The following is a 16,845-nucleotide window of genomic DNA, read 5'->3' as shown; positions in this document are numbered from 1 at the left end:
CCTTCCTGTAGGTGCCTAGTGAGATGTTTGTTAACTGCCTTGTGAGTAAGGACTATGACGCTCGTTTTATCGGTGAGGAAAATGAGTCTCAGAGAGCCTAGAGACTTCATTAAGGCTTCACAGCTAGTATGTGACCAGATACGATTCAAAGCCCTGCCTGTCTGAGGCCAAAGCTATTTTATTATCCCATGCTATCTATGATTTCAACCAGTTTCCTGTGCAAAGTCCTAGAAATTCCCATATTAATCATCATTCATTTGCTCACCAATTCCTTCATTTATCCCATAGATAGCTATTGAGCACAAGATAGGCCCAAAACACTCTGCTAATAAATCTCAGATACTGTTGCATTCACCTCTAAATTCCACAGAACGCAGAAACCTTTTCCTCCAAACAGGAATTAGAACCTAGTTTTTCATAGGAAAGGTCTCATTGAAGAGAGGCACTGGTCTGAAAATCAGAAGACCTGAGGATGGATGTGGCGCCTTGCACTGCTCGCACAGTGGTTAAGAGCTGTAGCTACTAACCAAAAGGTCGGTAGTTCTAATCCACCAGCCGCTCCTTGGAAACCCTATGGGACAGTTCTACTCTGTCCTATACAGTCGCTATGAGTTGTAATCGACTCGATGGCAATGGGTATGTTTTGGCCCTTGTCATAGGTTCTTTAGCAAAAAGGCAGATTCATAAATATGTTAGACCTGTCAGAAGGAGCTCTGGTGGCACAATAGCTAAGCACTCAGCTGCTAACTGAAAAGTTGACAGTTCAACCCCCCCCCCCCCACCAGCGGCTCAGTGGGAGAAAGACCTGGCCATCAGCTCCCATAAAGATTGCAGCCTAGAAGTTCTACTCTGTCACATGGGGTTGCTGTGAGTCGAAAATTGACTTGACCACACCAAAGAATAACAGAGCTGTGAGAGCGAGTTTGCTCTGCAGGATGTCACTGTGAGCATTGGCCCCAGTGAAGGACAGGAGCTACCCCAAGGAAAGTAGGCCTTTCTTCCATGCCCCAAGTCTGCCCTGTGACTCTAGGGGAACTCTCTATCTCAGGCTACCTAATTTGGCAGGCTCTGGGACTCAGTTCAGAACCTCTTTATCATTTCTTTCTATTCAGATTCATTTTTTCTGCCTCTTATCTGAATTCTATTTCTGCTTCTAACCTCAGATCAGGCTAGAAACTCTTGACTCTCCCATTCATGGAGGAAGTTATGTCCTCTTCGCTTGGAATTTCTAGATCTTACCATTGAGTTCCTATAGGCCCTGGGCCTCTCAGACATGCCCTTGTCTTCCATTCACTGAAATTTCTCTCTGTTTCTTGGACATCAAGCCTAGGTTTGGCTCCTTTTACCACTTAAACTATTCTGCTCTATAGTCCTTTTTTTCTTTCTTTCTTTTTTGATTACCCTTCAGAGCTTTTGAACATAGTCAGCTGCTTCTGATCTGGAATTTTCCATTTTTCTCAAAGCCTCCTTTTCCCCTTCATCTCTGTTCGCTTTGATTGGTCACCAGCTGGAAGGGAAGTCACTTCTTCCTGAAGTTACACTTCCTGGCTTCGTTGTTATTATTTATCAAATACTTGTTGAGCACCTATATGCTTCACAAGCCAGGATGATAAGATGGATGAGACACAGACCTTGCCTGACAAGTCTGGTAGGGGTGACAGGCATGGAAATAAATATTTTTCAAAAATTATTGAAATAAATGTCTAGAAGACAATGCTCTGTATGCTGACAGCACAAAGCAGGAAGTGATGAGCTCTGGCTTTACAAGAAGTCTCTGAGCTGGGTTTTGAAAATGGAACAGTTTCCCAGGGAAAGAAGTGAGGGAAAAGCATTCCAGAAATAGGGATCATCATGTGCAAAGACCCAGAGGTGTGAAATAGCGTGGTCCACTGGGGAAACTGTTAATTGTTTGGTATTCCTGGAGCTTGGGGTTCAAATAGAGATGCTGCAAGAGGTGAGGCTATGAAGATAAGAGCTGGATGATGGAGCCCTTGGATGCATTGCCAAGGGCCTTGGATTTCATCCCAGAGGCCATGGGGTATAAATGAAGGGCTTAAGAAGGACAGCCATAGTAGTCAAATTTAGAAAGATCACCTGAACTATATAGCAAGGAGAGTGTATGAGATGGAAGTAGACTGTGGCAGGGAGACCAGACAAGAGATTATCATAATATTTTAAGTAAGAAAATATGGAGGGCCTAAACAAAAGCGGTGGTAGTGAGTTTGAAGACGAGGGGAAAAATATTAAAGGTGTTAAGAGATCATGTTGATATGACTTAGTGACTGATTGGATATGTGGGGTGAGGGAGGTTCCTGGACATGGTAACGAGATGGATATTGATGCCATTAATTGTGAAGGAGAAAGTAGAAGGAAGAAGAGGTTAGGAGATGAGGTGGAAGAATGACCTCATGACATGAGGTGAGGTCAAGGATACGGATACCATTTGGACATGTTGATTTTGTTTTGCAGCCATGGCTGAAGGCCTTCAGGTCACAGTGCCTGAAAAGAAGAAGGTGGCCATGCTCTTCCAGCCCACCGTGCTTCGCTGCCACTTCTCCACATCCTCCCATCAGCCTGCAGTCGTGCAGTGGAAGTTCAAGTCCTATTGCCAGGATCGAATGGGAGAGTCCCTGGGCATGTCCTCTCCCAGGGCCCAGTCTCTGAGCAAGAGAAACCTGGAATGGGATCCCTACTTGGATTGTTTAGACAGCAGGAGAACTGTTCGAGTGGTAGCTTCAAAACAGGGCTCTACCGTCACCCTGGGAGACTTCTACAGGGGCAGAGAGATCACTATTGTTCATGGTAATAATACCTCCTGTTTCGAATCTAGGTAATGGGGGGAGATTGGTTCCATTTCCCCAGAGACAAGGGGATGTCAGCCTCTCACCTCCCAACCCCTCAAGACTTTGATTTTATGGGAGACAGGAGCATCAAGACACCTAGCAAATTGCTTAGATGGGATGGTGAGGGTGGAAGGTGTGTATCTGGAGAAGACATAGAGATAAGCTTTGGAATTGGTCTTTCAGAGCCTAGCCTTGAGTTTCACGTGCTTGTTTTCAGAAATGAATTGAAATGTGAGAAGTGAAAGTACTTCTTCAGTCAGACATCCTTTGCCTTGACTTCAGCCTCTATGGCTGTTCCCCAGGCCCAGAAAGCAGACTTCCCCAAGGAGTTCCTCCTCTGGGAGAAGGGATGTGTGTACAAGTTGTAGAGCCAGGTAGTTGCATCACCAAGACCCAGATGGCTTTGCATCAGTTCCACCCTTTCTCCTGCTCCAAAGCTTTGGACCAGAAAAGGTCCCAAGAGGCCGACATGATCTATTGTATCATGTGAATTTTGAAGCACTCCTGTGAAATCAGCTCATTTCCAGTACTCCAGAGTTAGTCTAGAATCTATTTGGCTCTTAGGTGCCTCTGCAGGCCTGGTTCAAAGCCAACTCCGACTCCTAAAACTAGAACTAGACCAGTATCTGGTTGTGCTTTAATTCTTTAGCCCTAGGGGTGCTAACAGTTAATAACAATTTTGTTTGTTTAATTTAAATAACACAAACACCTTTTCAGCCGCCATCTAGGTAAAGAAATAGAACGTTGCAAACACTACAAAAGGACTCCCTGTTCTCCTCCCAACTCTCCCCCAACCCGCCCCCACCTAGTGTTCACTGTTTTCCTTTCAGAGGGCAGAGTTTTAGGACTGGGCCCTTCTTTTTGTGATTACAGATGCGGATCTTCAAATTGGAAAACTCCTGTGGGGAGACAGTGGGCTTTATTACTGTATTATCACCACCCCTGATGACCTGGAGGGCAAAAATGAGGACTCAGTGGAACTGCTGGTGTTGGGTAAGTGTAAGACCATTTGTAGCATATTCCTCTTAGACTGTTTGCATTGCGCCCTTCTCACTCCTCCTTGTGTGTGTCAGCAGGCCCACACACAGCCTTTATCTCTTGTGCACAGGCATACCCATTTTAGCACATACTCTTTTTCTTGGAGGCTGTGGCCCCCTTTTAGCATTGCCTTGAATGTCTCTGTTGCCTTTTTCATTTTCTTTCACTCTCTCTTCCACTTTTACCTTTAACCCTGATTCTAGAAAAGAATAATGTTGATGCTGAAACCCAGGTGTTTTGATTCCTAGTCTCATCTTCCCTCTATGACACCATACTACCTATCTATACTAAGAAACTATAGAATGCTGCCCTGCGTAACGCATGCTGAAAGACTCTGGCTGCTGCTTGAGGCCATGGGTCATGATTTTTATTTGGCCCAAGTTTGCCTGAGTAGTTGACTTCATTTCTTGGTGAAACTGCCTACATGCATTGACCTAGGCCCTTACTTCAAAGACATGGCTCCTTCTCCATTACGTATCTCCCCACTGAGTGTGACCCACCTTCCTTCCACTCTGTACTTACTGAAACATCTAAAAATCACCATGGATGCTTCTCTCAGAAGTTTCAGAAATATCCAAAGACATGTGATTCACAGATACGAGAGGAAAACCACTGATTCAACATTAAACACAAAAACTATATTGAACTACCCTTTAATCTCTTTGATGATTCAGAAGATAAAAATCATTTATTCTGAGGTTGGAAATACACACAGTGTTTTGGGTGCTTTGAAATGACAGTGACAGGTACCTTGGAAATATTTAGACAGACATGCAGGATCATAGGGCCATATCAGTGGGTAATCCTAGAGGGTGGTGGTGCCCAGAAATCTGCCCCCTGAGATTAGACATTGGTCTAGGCTCAGTGGCCAGGCCAGGCTGTTTATAACCTGGAACCATGCCACTATTTGGACAGGAATAAAGTTCCCTGGAGCAGCTCCCGCTGGCAGGAAAAGGACTTCACCATCTCAGGAAGGCTCAAGCAGGGAAGTTATTATTTTAAAATCTTAAAGCAGCTTGCCTCATTCTTCATCCTTTCTATGCACAGTGTGAAGGCCTGACCCTCCTTTCTGATGTCTCATTTGGTAGCTTGTTTTTTAAGGGCCTTCAAGGAGAAAAAAGGGGAAAAGGGCCCCTGTGGAAATAGGGCCGGGTGAACACTCCTCCTGCTCTGGACTGAGAGTAGAAAGAGAGGATGCGAGCCAAGGAGTGTTTAGGTTAAAGCTAAGGAAGACTTTCCTAATGGTAAATAACTGTTTTTGGAAATTGTTGGTAGTTGGAGGAAATTATAAATAGTTCCTCTCTAATGAGCTTCCAACATGGAACTGGTTCTCTTGCTTAGGATATTAGGATAAACAGGATGGCTTTTCAGAGCCCTTTCCATGGTCTTGACTTTATTTAAATGATCCATGGATTACAAAATAAATTCTCTATATAGGGTGATGGCTCAAGTGTTGTTTTGCTTTATTTAAAATTTCTGTTTTTTTTTTTCTTAAATGATACATGTTTGTTGTAAAAATTTCCAGTAAAACAGAAAAGTACAAAAGAAGAAAGTATCTCCTCACATCTCACTACCCAGAGATAACTGCTGTATTCTTCAGAACTTTTCTTGGCTGTAAGGATAAACACTCAAACTGGCTTAGGGAGAAGTTTTTGGTTCAGCTAGCTAAGTCCAGGGCTATTCCTAGCTTCAAGCATGGCCAAATCCAGGTGTTCAAATTACGTTTCTAAGAATTTCTGTCTTCTCTCTTGGCTCTGCTCTGCTCTGTTAGCTTCCTTCTCACGCACTTTGTCCACATGGGCCATAGATGGCCGCCAGCAGGCCCAGGCTTACCTAGTAGTCTTCAGCACCTTCCACCTCAGGAGGATAAAGTGCCTCTTTCCCCATACTTTCAGCAAAAGCCTTGTGGCTGTGTGTGTGAAGAGGAACAAAGAATACAGCCAGCCTCAACTGAACCATCTGAACTGAAGGGAAAGGGGGTAGCTTCCTAAAGGAAAATCGGCCAGTTGTTTCCAAATGAAGAAGAAATGAATACCAGGCGGGCAAAAAACAAACACTGTGAACATTTTGTAGAATTTCTTACAGACATCAGTTTCTGTGGCTTTATAGCCAAATGCTATTCCAAGAGGCCAGAAATAGGTGTGCATCCAGACTACTATGCGTAGGCTGGTTGTGTACTGTGACCACTTGGGATTGAGTCTTCCCCATAAATGTAATGGCACAGAATTACCTCTGTTTTTCTGTCATGCTTCTATTTTTCCTTCCATCTCCTGCTGTGACTTACCCAGAAGTGGAGAGTATATAACCTAGACAAGGGGCGAAGAACAAGCTGGGAAATAATACTGGAGTCATGCATGGATTTTTTTTTTTTTTTTAATGAAGCTATTCACAATACTGTGCCTGAAATTGCTATTCTGGTCTAAAATAAATCTTTCTGCCCATTAGTATAAAAAAGCCATTAAGAACATAAGAAATTGGTGAATTCTTGGGAGGGGACGTGCAGAACTTACACCTGACTTTAGGAATTTTTTGACAGGAGCGTGTTTCCTAAGGCCGTGCAGAGATACCCACCCATGTGTCGCCGCTGCGTCTATTTGAATCCTTTCCCACCTGCCACCCCCTTGACTTTAGTTCCTGCTGTTTAGAAAGGCTACTTGTTGCCAAGACTCCCTTCCCCCTTCTCTTCCTATTTGCCAGCCCCAGCCCCAGTGCTGCTAACCAAGGAGATTTGCCGATTAAAAGGGCCTCAGCTCCAGAGTTCCCATGGCAACAGCCTCCTTGGAGGTCTTTGTTGCCTGCTAAAACTTTGATCTCTGAGAGTGGCTGCTGCTGTTTCTCTCCAAGATTTACAAACAGAGGAAAAGGGAAAAAGAATTGGGGGAAAAGAAAGAAAAAGTTCACTCCTGGCAGAAGACAGAGAAGGAGTTAATTACAGAGCCACACTCTAGCCATAAATCTGGAGGTCACGCCTTCGGAACATCTTCTCACTTGGGCTGTGCCCACATTTTCATTTGTGGCCTCAGTTATGCTTCAGATGTCCTGGCCCTATAGGACAGTGTGGGGTTTATTCCCAAGGAGGGTGGGAAGTAGCGTTTATATCTTCGGTAGACACCTGTACCTTCAGTTTCCAGAAGAGCTGAGATAACCCCACAGATTCTCCTGGAAGGAAAGACAGAAGACAGATGAAGAGTGCACTTTCCAGCCTCTGCCCCTTTTTTCCCAGCCCTTTCTCTTACTCCTGGTCTATGCTGTCCCGAGCTTACCTAGATAGTCTGTTGGTCTTGTTTTCAAAAACCCAGAAAAATGTGTTGAAACGAAAGAGGGGAAGGAAGAGGAAAGGATTTCGTGCCAGGAAAGTTACGCAGGCGTCAACTGGAATCTGGTTTTGGTTAATGACGGTCAGTATGAGGTGTTAGTGGTTCAGAGGTAGAATTCACTCCTTCCATGCTGGAGGCCTGGGTTTGATTCCTGGCCAATGAACCTCAAGCATAGCTACCACTCATTGGTCAGGGGAGATTTGCGTGTTGCTGTGATGCTGAACAGGTTTCAGTGGAGCTTCCAGAATAAGACAAACTAGGAAGAAAGGCCTGGCAATCTACTTCCAAAAACCAGACAATGAAAACCCGGCATCTTCCTGCCTCCTCCCTCCTCCCTCCTCGAAGCTTCTCTGCCACTTCACCATTTTTGCTTTAGTTGTTCTCATCACCGTGGGAGGAATCAGCATCCGGTGATGGGGCTGGCGCAGGACTGGGCAGCGTTTTGTTTCCCTATGCATGGTGTCACCCTGAGGTGGGGGCCGATTTGGCAGTAGCTCAGCACAGCTGTATGAGGAGCGGAGTGAGGGGTGTGGCTGCCCTAGAGACATGGAATTGTAGACCAGTGACTATGCCTTTTAGTCTTTGCAAGAAGCTTCCTATGGCCTTCAGAACTCTCTACTGTATTACCTCAACCTTGCTCTTTGATAGGCTCCATGGAGTGAAGTCAGTTTTGTTTCAAGTATGCTTTATGTTTAAAGTATGACTTAAATTTAACTAGTATTTTTGCTTACTATGTCCCTAGCACAGTGAGGATACAAAATAAATAATCGACACTGTCTTACCCTTGGAAACCCTGGTGGTGTAGTGGTTAAGAGTTCAGCTGCTAACCAAAAGGTCTGCAGTTTGGATCCACCAGGCACTCCTCGGAAACCCTATGGGGCAGTTCTACTCTGTCCTGTGGGGTCGCTATGAGTCGGGGTTGACTTGACGGCAACAGGTTTGGATTTGGTCTTGTCTTTATAAAAATTACATACTTGAAGCAAATACAGAACAATACAAGAGGAGAATAATACTATACTTGGATATTAAATATCTAGATTACTGGTTCTCAGGATGGAGTAATTTTGCCCCCAGGAGACATTTTTGGTTGTCAAAACTTTGAGCAATACTGTAGCATTTGGAAACCCTGATGCTGTAGTGGTTAAGAGCTATGGCTGCTAACTAAAAGGGTGGTAGTTCGAATCTACTGGGCGCTTCTTGGAAACCATATGGGGTAGTTCTGCTCTGTCCTATAGGGTTACTATGAGTCGGGATGGACTCAAGGGCAACTGGATGGCATTTGGTGAGTAGAGGCCAGGGATGTTGCTAAACATCTCACAGTGCAGAGGACTGCCCCCTGCCTCTCACTCCTATGCCCAACAAAAAATTATCTGGCCCTAAGTTTTTTTTTTTAAGTATCAGTAGTGCCAAGGCTTAGAAACCCTGATCCTGACCAAAAGGCAATCTGGATAGTGGTCGATGTCACTGTGAATAGCATGGGCTTTGGGGTCAGACAGCCCTGGATCAAGTATAATAATACAACCTTAGACAAATTAATGTCTATGAAACTTGGTTTCCTTATTTGTAAAAATGGGGGAGGGCTGTAATAGTTACATGGAAGACCTATTGTGAGGATTACGTGACACATAATAAGAATTAAATAGTTTCCTTCTCCCACTTCTCTTCCCACCCCCATTTCATTGCTAGCGTGTTCTGCCCTAATCTGAGGGAACCCTCCTTGAGGAATTCTGCTTTTGGGGACTCCTGCTAGAAAGCAGACTTTATTTTAGCCGGGTCCATTTTATAGGCTGAGGCTTTAATGGGCCATCTGTGAATTGGCAATCCTATTACTAATAGATCCATGTTTTCTCAATGACATCTGTGCTATGCCTTGCCAGTGGTGACCCTAATCAGCCCTGTGGGAATCTTCCCACTAGTGGATTTCATGGCATTCTGTCCCAGCATGCTGTATTTTGGTTGCTGCTGGAAGCCCCTATTTCTCAGGGGATGGCTCTTAGTTAATACAGGGTGCTTACTGTCTAACCTAAATACAAGGATTAGGCCCACAGACCATTCAGTGAAGTCTGGCGAGGTTTGGAGAACACCTAAGACTTGGATTAGGATCTGAGTGGGCCTGGGAAGACTTTAGGTGGAGTGACTTTGTAATTTATGGTCCAAACTAGGATACTTTTGTGAAAAGGGGGCTCTTAAAAATTATGCCAAACCAGTGGACATAAACTGGGACTGTCTGGGTAAACTGATATGAATGGTCTCCCCATTTTTAGATGATGGCCACATTAAAGATTCCCCTTTTGATTGAAGAGAACAGGAGATCCAGAGGAATTTGGGAGGTCAAGGCAAAATAGTATCAGGTCACCTTCACCAGTTGAACCTTTGCTGCTAGGTGACATTTTATTCATGGGGGTCTGTTGGTGTACATGAGGTCCCTGAGTTGTGCAAATCGTTTGCAGCCAACTACTAACCTAAAGGTTGGCAGTTCAAACCCAGCCAATGGTGCCCTCAGCTACTAAACTAAAGGTTGGCAGTTCAAACCCAGCCAATAGTGCCATGAAAGAAAGCCCTGGCAACCTGCTTCTGTAAAGATTACAGCAGAGAAAACCATATGGACCAGTTCTACTCTGTAACACATGGGGTGGCCATGACTTGGCATCAACTCCATGGCAACTGGTTTGGTTTATGGGTGTGAACATCTCCATTCATCATCTGAAGGAAGCAAAACCAAAACCCATTACCATCTCATTCCGACTCATACAGACTCTATAGGACAGAGTAGAACTGCCCCATAGGTTTTCCAAGGAGTGGCTAGTGGATTTGAACTGCCAGAATTTTGGTTAGCAGCCATAGCTCTTAACCACTGCGCCACCAGGGCTCTAAACGAAGCAAAGGGGGCTCCCAAAGGGATGGTGGTTTGAGGTAATAGTTGTTCACTGAAAACGGCGCCCTAAGATTTCTGAAGCATAAAGGACACAGCTGCGGCTCTTTGCCGTCCTGGGCTTTTATGAGCACAAATGAGGTCCTGAAGGTGGTATGTCCCCTCAGCCACCGAGCCCTGCGCTGTGCCTGCACCTCCCCCCTCCTCGCAGCCTCCCTTCGCCTCACTTTTTGCTTCACTTGTTGCTCATCACTGTGGGAGGAAGCTGGGCCTTCAATTAGTGCGCATTCCTGACGGCCCGCTGCCCCCGCCACAGTTGCCGTGGTTACGCAGAGCGTGAGCCTGAGCGGCTGGGTCAGCCGAGCTTCATTGTGGTCTGCCAACCTGAGGCGGCCGGGTGAAAAGGAGAAGCCTGTGGCGGGGCAGGGGGCGCTGGGGTCTGCGAAGGGGGAGAAAAGTGGAGGCAAGCAGGAGAGTGGGTGTTACCGAGAAATCGGCTCAGCCCCTGGGAAGAAAGAATGGCAGACCTTGAAAGCCGGTCAGGGGCCTGTCATTGAGTTTTTCTCCAAAGCCAGCTGCAGCTATTCAAGTGTGCAGGTTTGCGTTCACACGGAGCTGGGCCTCCGATTTTGCTGAATTGGCTTCTCATGAGAGGGCTCTGGGAAATCCTCCATAGTCTAGGCCCCTCACATAGAGAGGGGGCTGGCCACGAAGGCCAGGCAGGAACTCGGACGATCCAAGATGTACAAGCTGTGTGCCCCTCCATGGCTGCCTGAGACCCCTGAGCTTTTCCTGGTTAGGTAGTCATTCGTGATATCTCTATCTAAGGTGCCTGTGCCAGGCTGCTGGATGGATGGAGCACAGTGAATTTAGGAAATCACACTGGGCACCAAGAAACTCAGTTTTCTCCTTCCATTAAATCCCACCCTCCTCCACATCATTTCTGAGTCAAATCTAGCTGCCTTCTGCATTTTATCACAGGCCAAGTTAAGCATGTTATATTACTAAGACTATTTTGCATCTATTCCCTCTCAGGAGGCAAGGAGGAAGTTGGATTACTACACCAAAAAAAAAAAAAGAAGAACTGCCATGGATTCTGACTCATAGCCACCCAATGTAACCAAAAAATCCCAAACCCTTTGCAATCTAGGCAATCCTGACTCATAGCGACCCTACAGGACACAGTAGAACTGCCCCATAGGGTTTAGGAGAACCCTTAACCACTGTGCTACCAGGGCTCCCTAGTGACCCAATATGGCACTTTGCAAATACAGAGTACTTTGCCATCATTTTTATTATTGTTTATTAGTTTGTAGCAGCATGGTGAATGCTTTTTAATTAGATCATACTGTGTTATGATGGGAAACCCTGGTGGTGTAGTGGTTAAGTGCTGTGGCTGCTAAACAAAGGGTCGGCAGTTTGAATCTGCTGGGCGCTCCTTGGAAACTCTACGGGACAGTTCTTCTCTGTCCTATACGGTCACTATGAGTTGGAATTGACTCGACAGCAACGGGTTTGGTTTTTGGTTTTTTGGTGTTATGATGTATTCAGTCATCATTTTCTACTTGCAACTTTAAAAAGGTACTGAGATTTTCCATGATTTTCAACATTTCCTACATCCAGAAATTATACTTTAATTATATAAGTAGAGTAATACTGCCACAAGCACAAACAAATTTAAGGGTAAAAAAAAAACTTTTTTTTTTTAAGGGTAGCTCACTGTAATACTATTAGACTGAAAACAATTGCTGCACATTCCTAAATTAAGGATGAACAAATGTTGAAGGGCAGTGAGATAGTGGGAAAAATACTAGAATAGGGGTGAGGAGACCCAGCTTCTACTCCTGACTCACTCATTAGCTAGCTGTGTGACCTTGGGAAAGATTCTTAACCTCTCTGAGCTGCAGGATCCTGAAAATGTGGAATGGAACATGGACTAGATGACATCAGATTTTTTTTTCTAGCTATAAAATCTGATTTTGGAAACAGAAGAAGTCAGTACTTTTGGCCAAGCTTACAGTAACTGTGAAAAAGCCCAAAGTACTTATTAACCATTAATTTCAGATGGTTCAGTATTAATTGGATCATCTGAAATTCACTATTAATTCTATAGGTAAAACATTGAATGACATAGGAAGCATCAAAAGAAGATGGAAGGAATATACAGAGTCACTGTATCTAAAAGAATTGGTCAACATACAACCATTTCAGGTGGTAGCATATGATCAAGAGCTGATGGCACTGAAGGAAGAGGTCCAAGTTGCACTGAAGGCATTGGTGAAAAACAAGGCTCCAGGAATTGATGGAATACCAATTGAGATGTTTCAACAAACAGATGCAGCGCTAGAGGTGCTCACTCATCTGTGCCAAGAAATTTGGAAGACAGCTACCTAGCCAACTGACTGGAAGAGATCCATTTTGAGCCCATTCCAAAGAAAGGTGAACCAACAGAATGTGGAAATTATCAGGCAATATCATTAATATCACACACAAGTAAAATTTTGGTAAAGATTGTTCAAAAGCAGTTGCAACAGTACACCAACAGGGAACTGCCAAAAGTTCAGGCAGGATTCAGAAGAGGGCATGGAACCAGAGATATCATTGCTGATGTCAGATGGATCTTGGCTGAAAGCAGAGAATACCAGAAAGATGTTTACCTGTGTTTTATTGACTATGCAAAGGCATTTGACTGTGTGGATCATAACAAATTATGGATAACATTGAGAATTCCCAGAACACTTAATTGTGCTCATGAGGAACCTGTACATAGATCAAGAGGCAGTTGTTGGAACAGAACAAGGAGATACTGTGTGATTTAAAATCAGGAAAGATGTGTGCTGGGCTTATATCCTGTCACCATACCTATTCAATCTGTATGCTGAGCAAATAATCCGAGAAGCTGAACTATATGAAGAAGAATGGGGCATCAGGATTAGAGGAAGACTTGTTAACAACCTGCAATATGCAGATGACACAGCTGTGTTTACTGAAAACCAAGGGGACTTGAAGCACTTAACTGATGAAGATCAACGACTACAGCCTTCAGTATGGATTACACCTCAACATAAAGAAAAAATAAAAAGAAATCCTCACAACTGGACCCATAAACAACATCATGATAAATGCAGAAAAGATTGAAGTTGTCAAGGATTTCATTTTACTTGGATCCACAATCAACACCCATGGAAGCAGCAGTCAAGAAATCAAGTGATGCATTGCATTGGGCAAATCTGCTGCAAAAGACCTCTTTAAAGTGTTAAAAAGCGAATATGTGGCTTTAAGGACTAAGGTTCACCTGACCCAAGCCATGGTGTTTTCAGTTGCCTCATATGCATGTGAAAGCTGGACAGTGAATGAAGAAGACTGAAGAAGAATTGATGCCTTTCAATTATGGCGTTTGCAAAGAATATTGAATATACCATGGACTGCCAGAAGGATGAACAAATCTGTCTCGGAAGAAGTACAGCCAGATTGTTCCTTAGAAGCAAGGACGGCAAGACTTCATCTCACATTCTTTGGACATGTTATCAGGAGGGAACAGTCCCTGGAGAAAGACATCAACCTTGGTAAAGTAGAGGGTCAGTGAAAAAGAGAAGACGCTCAATGAGATGGATTGACACAGTGGCTGCAACGGGCTGAAGCATAAAGCTATGTTGGGGACAGTGCAGGACTGGGTGGTGGTTCATTCCATTGTACGCAGAGTCCCTATAAGTTGAAGCTAGCTCTGCAGCACCTAACAACAACAACAAGTATTAGTGATTTTATAGGGAGAATTCACTGTCATAATTATTCTCCTCTAGGACTTTATAATTTAAAGAGAACTAAAATATAGAAGACACAGAAAAATTGAACACAAGGAATGCTTAAATACATAATTTACAAGGACACATAAAAGAAAGGGAGGCTATATCGGGATCTGTGATAGATAGTGGTAAACTAAATTTATTGAATGCATCGTTGCCATGGGAAAAGATAATAAAAACAGAGACATGTGTGCCTTTGGGAAATTTCCAATCTATTTGGGTTTCCAAATAGCTACAGAAACATCTTAACACTTGAAAGTATAGTCATACAAACAGCTTAACACTTTGAAGGGCCAGAGAAAGGCATCTGCTGTCCTCAAAGACATAGGATAGAAGCATTTTGGAGAATTAGGAGCCTAGAGAACAGGGGGTGGATATGGTACATCCTGAAAATGGATCTAGGGCATCTGAGGAAAGTCTGGAAGTGGGGTGAAGCCCGCATGGGCATTAAACAGAAGAGAGAAGAAGGGCACACAAGGAACTGGGAAGAAAGGCATCCCTGATTATTCTGAACAGAGGGTTCATTTGTACAGTATATTGGCAAACTTCAGCAGGACTCCAAGTTAATAAGTTTAAAGAAATGAATGGAGACAACTATGCTGTTAGCAGTGGTGACATAACTACTGCTGAAGCATTATTATCCCCACTTTCGTAAGTTGCAATTCATTAAACAACATGTCTCTTGTTGCTGAGTCATTCAGCAACAGATCTGGGATCCGAAAACAAGTCTGTCCTAAATCCAGAACTTCTGTACCTTCCATTGCACTTTAACCTCTCTCGGGATTGAAGGCTTGGATTTAAGTTGTGAGAGTAGAGACAGAAACAACTCTTTTGGCTAAAATTTGTATGCATGCTATCTCTCTGTAATGGCTGCCTTGCAAATACCCTAACCTAGTGGTTCTCATCTTGGAAGAGGGTGCTTCTGTTCCCTTGGATGGCAAGATGGCATTTTGGGGTGTTCCAATGACTGGAAGATGCTCCTGGCATTGAGCACTGAGTCCAGGGGTGCTAAGCCTTCTGCCATATGAAGAATGAAAACAAACCACACTCGTTGCCCTTAAGTCCGTTCCGACTCCTGACAACCCCATATGTTGCAGAGAACTGCTGCATAGAGTTTTCTTGGTTGTCATCTTTATGGAAGCAGATCACTAGGCCTTTCTTTTGTGTAGCTGCTGGGTGGGTTCCAACTGCCAACCTTTAAGTTAGTAATTGAGTGCAAACCGCTTGTGCCACTAAGGACTTTAATGTACAGAATAGTGGTACATGAATGAACGGGTGGATGGGTGGATGGTTTGCTCCTTTGCGTTTGTATTAAGAGCCTACTTCCACCTGAGATGGACAGAAGGCACTGTAATGAGCAGGGGATCAGAAGTCCAACCAGAAGCCGCACATGCCAAACAATGGAAACACTTCAGGGTCTGAAGGGTGAGGTGCCTCCTCACACTAGGCTGCTGGGAGTGCTAAAGATACAGCCCAGTCTCTGCCCTGGAGGGGTTTCAAGCCTAATAGTGGAGGTTGATGTAAAGGAATCATTGCAGCCACGAGATAAGTGCTCATATGAAGGCATGTACAGTGGTCCCAGGGCGCATGGAGCTTTCTTACAGGACTATGTCAGAACGTATTTCATTAGTCTCGTAGAGACTTCATGTGGTAAGCAGGAGACAGAAGTGGTTTAGCTGGTTGTCTTAGTAAAGAAGGTAAGTAAATCCTGCCTTAAGGGGACTGGGCTACCAAGAAAAGAATATTAGACCCTTGGAGAAATGTCACCAGGACACAGTTTGTTGTGGAATGTACAAAGATGGTGCTACAAGTAGAAGAGAGGTAAGAAACCAGGTAAGGACTCTTTCCCTGGAAACGTCCATGGCCTGGTAGAACCTGGCGTCAAAAACTGCAAAAAAAGTTGATGAGGATGTTAGATTGGGCAGGAAGAAAGTCCTTCCGACCTTACTTACGCTGGTGGGCAAGCTGCCTGGGTTAGCCCCTTAAGCATAGGGATCATGTCTTGTTTCTCTCCGTATCACCAGCACCTGGCACAATATACATTTCTTTGTTAATTGGTTGGATGGATGCATGGATGGATGGATGGATGGACGGATGAACAAACTGGTAATATTCTGGAAGGGAGTTGGTTCCCAGGAATATGTACAAAGAGTTCAACTGGGGATAACTTCAAGGTGGCAGTGGCAGGAAACAGCTGATATAGGGAATCATATAGGTAAGATGTATAAATTGTTTTATTCACAATGCATGCACCCTAAAGTATGTGAATGTGTTTGGAAATGGAGTTTGAGACAGTATGGTGTGAAACTGGCGTTTATGTGTGTGCATCTACTATATACTGTTAGTATGGCTGATTCGTTTGGCTTATTCTCATGGAAATTTCTTAAAAGTAATGGATTCTGCAAGGTTTGGGGAAAACTGTTGAGCGTTTACATGAAAACTGTATTTTCTACTGATAGTTTGAGCTGTTCTTTGAAAGGAGTAATACGGGCTTCTATTTCAGGGTCTGCTTTCCATCCTTTTCTCAGACATTAAGGTGACTTGTAATTACTGCTCTTAAATGGAATCCTGGAAGAATGACAGTGATTCACAAGTGTTGGTGAAGTGCTGCTGAAATCTGTAATGTATTTACTGCAATTGTTTAGACTCTCTAAGATAAGACCTTCATTGGAAGTGACAGAACAGAACAAGAAAGAAGGGATAGAGCATTTCTAATTGACAACAACATTTCTTAGGAATCGTTAGGCAAGAAGCTGGAAGCAAAATTATTTTCAGAAATACAGGATTCCAGCATAACTCCTTTCTGGAATGTCTTTAGCATTCAAGTAAATAATAGAATGAAAGTCAAGGCATAAAAGCCAGAGAGCTTTGTACTCTCTCTGCTGTTGACATGATATAGTGTTATTATCTGCTATCCCAAAACTCCTACTATGTTCTGAATTCTGAAGAGATTTACTGCAAGAGTCTGTCAC

At 44.0% G+C, this 16,845-nt stretch overlaps 1 protein-coding gene across 1 annotated transcript in view; it reads left to right on the top strand.

Annotated features, from left to right (window-relative positions):
- ILDR2 (immunoglobulin like domain containing receptor 2) overlaps window positions 1-16,845 on the top strand; it is a gene marked incomplete at its 5' end in the record, with an annotated part of 73,701 nt that overhangs the window by 16,283 nt on the left and 40,573 nt on the right. The window contains 2 exons of the mRNA XM_049875720.1: window positions 2,470-2,802; window positions 3,717-3,836. Of these exons, the coding sequence (XP_049731677.1) occupies window positions 2,470-2,802; window positions 3,717-3,836 (453 nt within the window). The remainder of the gene's footprint in view (window positions 1-2,469; window positions 2,803-3,716; window positions 3,837-16,845) is intronic.

This window comes from Elephas maximus, chromosome 3 (assembly GCF_024166365.1).
Source record: "Elephas maximus indicus isolate mEleMax1 chromosome 3, mEleMax1 primary haplotype, whole genome shotgun sequence".
Taxonomy (NCBI): domain Eukaryota; kingdom Metazoa; phylum Chordata; class Mammalia; order Proboscidea; family Elephantidae; genus Elephas; species Elephas maximus.
The sequence above is the reverse complement of the archived record's forward strand: the minus strand, read 5'-3'. Positions and strand labels throughout refer to the sequence as shown.